The following is a 7000-nucleotide window of genomic DNA, read 5'->3' on the forward strand; positions in this document are numbered from 1 at the left end:
ATAAATCCCCCAAAGAGCTTTGTGCACCCCATAAATCCCCCATAAATCCCCCAAAGAGCTTCATACACCCCTTAAATCCCACCCCATAAATCCCCCAAGAGCTTCGTGAACCCCTAAATCCCATCCCATAAATCCCCCAAAGAGCTTTCTGCACCCCAAAAATCCCCCAAGAGCTTCGTGCACCCCATAAATACCCCATAAATACCCCATAAATACCCCATAACCCCCCCAAAGAGCTTCATACACCCCCTAAATCCCCCATAAATCCCCCAAAGAGCTTAATGCACCCCAAAAATCCCACCCCATAAATCCCCCAAGAGCTTTGTGCACCCCTTAAATCCCCCGTAAATCCCCCGAGAGCCTCGTACATCCCATAAGTCCCCCCTAAATCCCCCCTAAACCCCCCAAAGAGCTTCGTCCACCCCCTAAACCCCCCCCGGGGGGTCCCTTTTTGGGGTCTGACCCCACAAAAAACCCCATTGCAGGCAGGTGGACGCGGGCACCAAGAACGTTTTCGGGCAGCCGCGGCTGCGGGCGTCGCTGCGGGACCTGCGCTCCCCCCGCAAACCCTACAAATCCACCGTGGAGGCCGACCTCAAAAAACTCATCCTGATGGACAGCGCCGGCCCCGAACCCGAGCGGGACACGGTGAGCGCCCCCCCCCCCAAAAAAAATTAAAAAAAAAAAATTAAAAAATCTTTAAAAATGACGAAAAAAAGCGCAAAAACCTAAAAACGCCGTTTTTCGCCCCAAAAAGTCGCCCCCCAAGGGGCTGCAGAGGACGCTGTCGGATGAGAGCCTCTGTGGGGGGCGGCGGGAGGGGGCTGCCGCCCCTGACCCCCCCTCGGCCGCCACCTTCCCCTCCTGCACCCTCCCCGGCCGCCGGCAGCACCCGGGCAGCCTCCCCGAGAAAAAATGTAAGTTTGGGGTTTTTCCCCTTTTTTCCCCTTTTTTTCCCCCTTTTTTCCCCCTTTTTTCCCCCTTTTCCCCATTTTTTTCCCCTTTTATCCTCCCACTTTTTTTCCTTGTTCCCCTTTTTTCCTTTTTTTCCCTTTTTTCCTTTCCCTTTTTCCCCCTTTTTTCCCTTTTCCCCCATTTCTCTCTTTTTTTTCCCTTCCCCCCCACTTTTCCCCCTTTTTTCCTTTTTCTCACCTTTTTTCCCCTTTTTTCTTCCCCTTTTTTCCCTCCTTTTTTTCCCTTTTCTCCCCTTTTTTCCCCTTTCCCTTTTTCTTCCCCGTTTTTCCCCGTTTTTTCCCCCTTTTCCCCCGTTTTTCTACTTTTTTTCCTTTTCCTCCTTTTTTCGTTTTTTTTCCATTTCTCCCCTTTTTCTTTTTTTTTTCCCATTTCTCCGTTTTTTCCTTTTTTTTTCCTTTTCCCCCTTTTTTCCTTTTTTCCTTTTCCCCTGTTTTTCCTGTTTTTTTCCTTTTTCCCCTTTTTTCCTTTTTTTTCCTTTTCCCCTTTTTTTGTTTTTTCCATTTCTCCCTTTTTTCTTTTTTTTCCATTTCCCCCTTTTTTCCTTTTTTTTCCTTTTCCCCCGTTTTTCCTGTTTTTTTCCTTTTTCCCCTTTTTTCTTTTTTTTTTTTACTTTTCCCCTTTTTTCGTTTTTTCCATTTCTCCCTTTTTTTCCTTTTTTTTCCTTTTCCCCCTTTTTCCCTTTTTTCCCTTTTTTTTCCCCTTTTTTCCTTTTTTTTTTTTTTTTTTTTTCCCTTTTTTCTCCCCTTTTTTTCTCCCCCTCTCCCCCCTCACCCTCCATTTTGGGGCCGTTTTGGGGTTTTTCCCCCCCCCAGGCACGATCTCTTCCCTGGAGCTGCGCCGCGTGGAGCCGGGCCCGGGGCTGATGCCGCTGCCGGCTGCGGGGCCGGGGCTGGAGTGGGCCAGCCTGGTCAGCGCCGCCAAGGCCTACGAAGGTAACGGGGTTTTTATAGGGTCGGGGGGCTGGGGGGGGCGGGGGGAGGCCTCACGGGGCCCCCGCAGGCTGCACAGGCTGTAGGGAGGCGCCCGGCCCTATAGGGAGGTGTTCGGCCCCATAACAATGGTCCTGACCCTATAAGGGAGCTCTCAGCCCCATAGGGATGTTGCTGACCCTATAGGGGAGCTCTCAACCCCACAAGGATGTTCCTGACCCATAGGGATGTTCCTGACCCTATAAGGGGGCTCTCAGTCCCATAGGGAGGCTGCCAGCCCTATAGGGAGGCTCCTGGCCCTATAGGGAGGCGCCCGGCCCTGTAACAATGCTCCTGACCCCATAGGGATGTTCCTGACCCTATAGGGAAGCTCAGCCCTATAACAACTCTCCCACCCCTATAGGGAAGCTCTCAGCCCCACAAGGATGTTCCCGACCTCATAGGGATGTTCCTGACCCCATAGGGGAGCTCTCAGCCCCATAGGGATGTTCCTTCCCCTATAGGGGATCTCCCAGCCCCATAACAATGCTCCTACCCCTATAGGGTCACTCCTTCCCCTATAAGGGAACTACCAGCCCCACAAGGATGCCCCCACCCCTATAGGGTCACTCCTGACCCTATAAGGGATCTTACAACCCCATAACAATGCTCCTACCCCTATATGGGATCTCCCAGCCCCATAACCATGCCCCCACCCCAATAGGGGATCTCCCAGCCCCCCAAGCCCCCCCCCGACCCTATATGGCCGCCCTTGAGCCCCCACCCTATAGTTCTGGGGGGGTCCCGACCCCACTGCCCGCTCCCCCCGCAGTGCAGCGCGCCGTCTCCCTCTTCTCCCTCGCCGACCCCGAACCCCAAAACGCCCCCGCGGAGCGCCCGGCACCGCGCTGCAGGTAAACCACGGGGGGGGGGGGACCCTAAATCCATGGGGGGGGGTCCTAAATCCATGGGGGGGGACCCTAAATCCCGGGGGGGGTCCTAAACACGAGGGTGGGGGTCCCAAAACTCAGGGGGGGATCCTAAAACCCTTGGGGGGGTCCTAAAACCATGGGGGGGGACCCTAAATCCTGAGGGGGGTCCTAAACATGAGGGGGGGGTCCTAAAACCCTGGAGTGGGGGGACCCTAAATCCTAGGGGGGGGGCTAAACACGAGGGTGGGGGTCCCAAAACTCAGGGGGGGGTCCTAAAACCCGGGGGGGGGGACCCTAAATCCCAGGGGGGGCTCTAAACACAAGGGTGGGGGTCCCAAAATCCAGGGGGGGTCCTAAATCCTGGGGAGGGATCCTAAAACTGGGGGGGGGGTCCCAAAGGCCGGGGGGGATCCTAAAACCCCAGGGAGGGATCCTAAAACCATGGGGGGGGGATCCTAAATCCTAGGGGGGGCCCTAAACACGAGGGTGGGGGTCCTAAATCCCAGGGTGGGGGTCCCAAAATCCAGGGGGGGTCCTAAAACCCTGGGGGGGGATCCTAAAATCCTGGGGAGGGGGCCCAAAGGTTGGGGGGGGGGTCCAAAAACCCTTGGGGGGGTCCTAAAACCCTTGGGGGGACCCTAAATCCCAGGGGGGGGGTCCCAAAACCCTGGGGAGGGATCCTAAAACCGTGGGGTGGGGGTCACAAAACACTTGGGGGGGGGAAATCCTAAAACCCCTGGGAGGGGGGGGTCCTAAACCCAGGGATGTTCCCCAAAAACCCTTAAGGGGGGGGTCCCCAAAACCCCCGGGGGGTGCTCCCAACCCCATAACCCCCCCCAATATTTTTTTTACCTCCCCAATTTATTTTTTTTTACCCCCCAATATTTTTTTTTACCCCCCCCATTTTTTTTATTTTTTTTTACCCCCCAATATTTTTTTTATCCCCCCCAATGTTTTTTTTTACCCCCCAATTTTTTATTTTTTACCCCCCCAATTTTTTATTTTTATTTTTTACCCCCCCAATTTTTTATTTTTTATTTTTTACCCCCCCATTTTTTTTTTTACCCCTTTATTTTTTATTTTTTACCCCCCCAATTTTTTATTTTTATTTTTTACCCCCCCAATTTTTTATTTTTTATTTTTTACCCCCCCGAATTTTTTATTTTTTTTTTTTTTTACCCCTTAAACATTTCATTTCCTTTTTTTTTTCGCCCCCCCCCCAGCAGCGAGGAGCCCCCCCTGGACCTCCCCGGGAAGGTTTTCCAGCTGGAGGCGATGCTCAAGCAGCTCCACAGCGACCTCCAAAAGGTTTGGGACAACACCGGGACGCTTTGGGGTTCACCCCCTTTTTGGGGGGGACCCTATAACCCCCCCCCTTAATTTTTTTTGTGCCCCCCCCCCAGGAGAAGCAGGACAAGGTGGTGCTGCAGGCGGAGGTGGCGTCGCTGCGGCAGAACAACCAGCGGCTGCAGGAGGAGTCGCAGACGGCCAGCGAGCAGCTGCGGCGCTTCGCCCGCTTTTTTGGGGCCGTCGACAAAAAGGAACTTTGAGGGGGGGCCCGACCCCCCCCCCGGCACGGTCCTATACGGGGACCGGTCCTATATGCGGACTGGAGGAGGCTCACGGGGTAAAGAGCGGTCCCACAGGGCTAGGAGGGCTGTTATAGGGCTGGAATGGCTCTATAGGGTCAGGAGTGGTTTGTAGGGTCAGGAGTGCCCATATAGGATCAGGAGCTGCTGTATGGTCATATACAGGGACCGGTCCTATATACAGACTGGAGGAGCCCCACGGGGTAAAGAGCAGCTTCATGGGGCCAGGAAAGCTCTTATAGGGTCAGGAGCGGCTTTGTAGGGTCAGGAGTGTTCATATAGGATCAGGAGCTGCTATATGGTCATATACAGGGACCGGTCCTATATACGGACTGGAGGAGGCTCACGGGGTAAAGAGCAGTCCCACAGGGCTAGGAGAGCTGTTATAGGGCTGGAATGGTTCTATAGGGTCAGGAGTGGTTTGTAGGGTCAGGAGTGTCCATATAGGATCAGGAGCTGCTGTATGGGACCAAGAGCTGCTGTATGGTTCTATATAGGGACCAGTTCTATATGCGGACTGGAGGAGCCTCATGGGGTTAGGAGTAGCCTTACGGGGCTAGGAGGGCTGTTATAGGGCTGGAGTGGCTTTATAGGGTCAGGAGTGGTTTGTAGGGTCAGGAGTGTCCGTATGGGATCAGGAGCTGCTGTATGGTTCTATATAGGGACCAGTCCTATATACAGACTGGAGCAGCCCCATGGGACTGGGAGAAACCCTACAGGCCCGGGACCTGTTGTATGGGACCAGGAGCATCTTTATAGGGCCAGGAGTGTCCATACGGGTCCAGGAGTTTCTATATGGGACCAGGAGCAGCTGTATAGAGCCAGGAGCAGCTATATGGGACCAGGAACATCCATATAGGACCAGCAGCGTCCCTACGGGGCTGCGAGCAGCCGTATGCGCCCAGCACCTTCTGTATAGGGCCGGGAGCACCCATATGTGCCTGGTAGGGTCCCTATAGGGCCGGGAGCCTCCCTATAGGGCCGGGAGCTTCCCTATAGGGCCAGGAGCTTCCCTATAGGGCCGGGAGCTTCCCTATAGGGCCCAGTAGCATCTGTAGAGCCCCAGGGGCACCCATAGGGTCCTGGGAGCACCCATGGGTGCCCGACCCCATCCCTATAGGGCCGGGAGCCCCCATATAGGACCAGGAGCACCCATGGGTGCCCGACCCCATTCCTTATAGGGCCGGGACCCCCCCCTAGGTCTTCCAGCCCCGTTTCCTCCGGGGGCTTCCAAGGCAATAAGGGGCGAGGGGCTTCCCCCCCCCCCCCCCCCGGCCCCCTTTTTTTTTTTTTTTGGGTTGTTTTGGGGCTTTTTTATTATTTTGAACATTTTATTTTTTTTGGGGTGCGAACCGAAAAAAAAATAATAATTCTCCCAAGCACTTTTTTTTTTCCCCAAAAAAAAACCCTAAATTATTTCCGCCACCAAGCGATGCTGAGAGCGGCTCAGGAAGCGACCCCCCCCCCCCAAAAAAAAAAAATCCCCCCCACCCCAAAAAAAAATCCCCCCCCCCGCCCCAAAATCCCCCCGGAATTGTTTAAATGTAAATGTTCTTTATAAAAAAAAACACTATATTTGTATAAATGGGACCGTTTGTAAGCTTTTTTTTGTGTTTTTTCCCTCAATTTTCTATTTTTTTTTTGGGGGGGGGGACGGACTCACTCCAGGACCCCCCCACCCCAAAAAAAACCCTCGTTGTGTATATGGGAACCTGTACATTTTATTTTATACCCCCCCGATCTTATTTAATTCCCCCCCCCCCATTAAAAAAAAACCTTAAAACCCTGCGATTTTTGCTAATCTGACCCAAAACGCTGTGCCCCCCCCCCCACCCCCCCCAGGTGTGTTTTTTTTTTGCTCATTTTGTGTAAAAAAAGAGGCTGGAAAAGGAAATAAAAGGTTTGTAGAAAGCCGGCTCCTTGGGGGGGGGGGGCAGGACCCCCCCCCCAGGCATATTTTTTTTGGGGGGGGGGAAATTTGGGGGGTTTTAGGGGGAATTTTGGGGGTTTTGGGGGTAATTTGGGGGGTTTGGGGGGTCTTGGATTAAGGGGGGGGTCTTGGATTATGGGGATTTGGGGGGGTCTGGAAATTTTTTGGGGGGGGTCTGGATATTTTTGGGGGGGGGTCTGGAAATTTTGGGGGGGGGCTGGAAATGTTGGGGGGGGTCTGAAAATTTTGGGAGGGGTCTGAAAATTTTTGGGGGGGGTCTGGAATTTTTTTTGGGGGGGTCTGGAAATGTTAGGGGGGTCTGGAAATTTTTGGGGGGGGGTCTGGAAATTTTTGGGGGGGTCTGGAAATGTTGGGGGGGGTCTGGAAATTTTTGGGGGGGGTCTGGAAATTTTTGGGGGGGGTCTGGAAATATTGGGGGGGGGTCTGGAATTTTTGGGGGGGGTCTGGAAATTTTGGGAGGGGTCTGGAAATTTTTGGGATGGGTCTGAAAATTTTGGGGGGGTCTGAAAATTTTTGGGGGGGGTCCCTGGAGTGTTTTTTTTTGGGGGGGGGTCTCGGAAAGCAGGCGGAGGCGGGGGGGCTCTGCCCATGGTTTAATGCACAGACACTCAAAGCACACGGCGCCACGACAACACAACTCTGGGG

At 53.6% G+C, this 7000-nt stretch overlaps 1 protein-coding gene across 1 annotated transcript; it reads left to right on the top strand.

Annotated features, from left to right (window-relative positions):
• Positions 1-485: 485 nt before the first annotated feature.
• On the top strand, positions 486-6206 carry LOC309890733 (signal-induced proliferation-associated 1-like protein 3; the record flags this gene model as incomplete). Its single annotated transcript, XM_082785144.1, has 6 exons — positions 486-648; positions 758-917; positions 1788-1907; positions 2716-2797; positions 4039-4123; positions 4219-6206. Coding segments are annotated over 6 exons (757 nt in total), but the record flags the coding sequence as incomplete, so codon positions are not given.
• Positions 6207-7000: the final 794 nt, after the last annotated feature.

The sequence above is a fragment of the Aythya marila genome, assembly GCF_965140915.1.
Source record: "Aythya marila genome assembly, contig: HAP1_HAP1_SCAFFOLD_1217, whole genome shotgun sequence".
Classification (NCBI taxonomy): Eukaryota; Metazoa; Chordata; class Aves; order Anseriformes; family Anatidae; genus Aythya; species Aythya marila.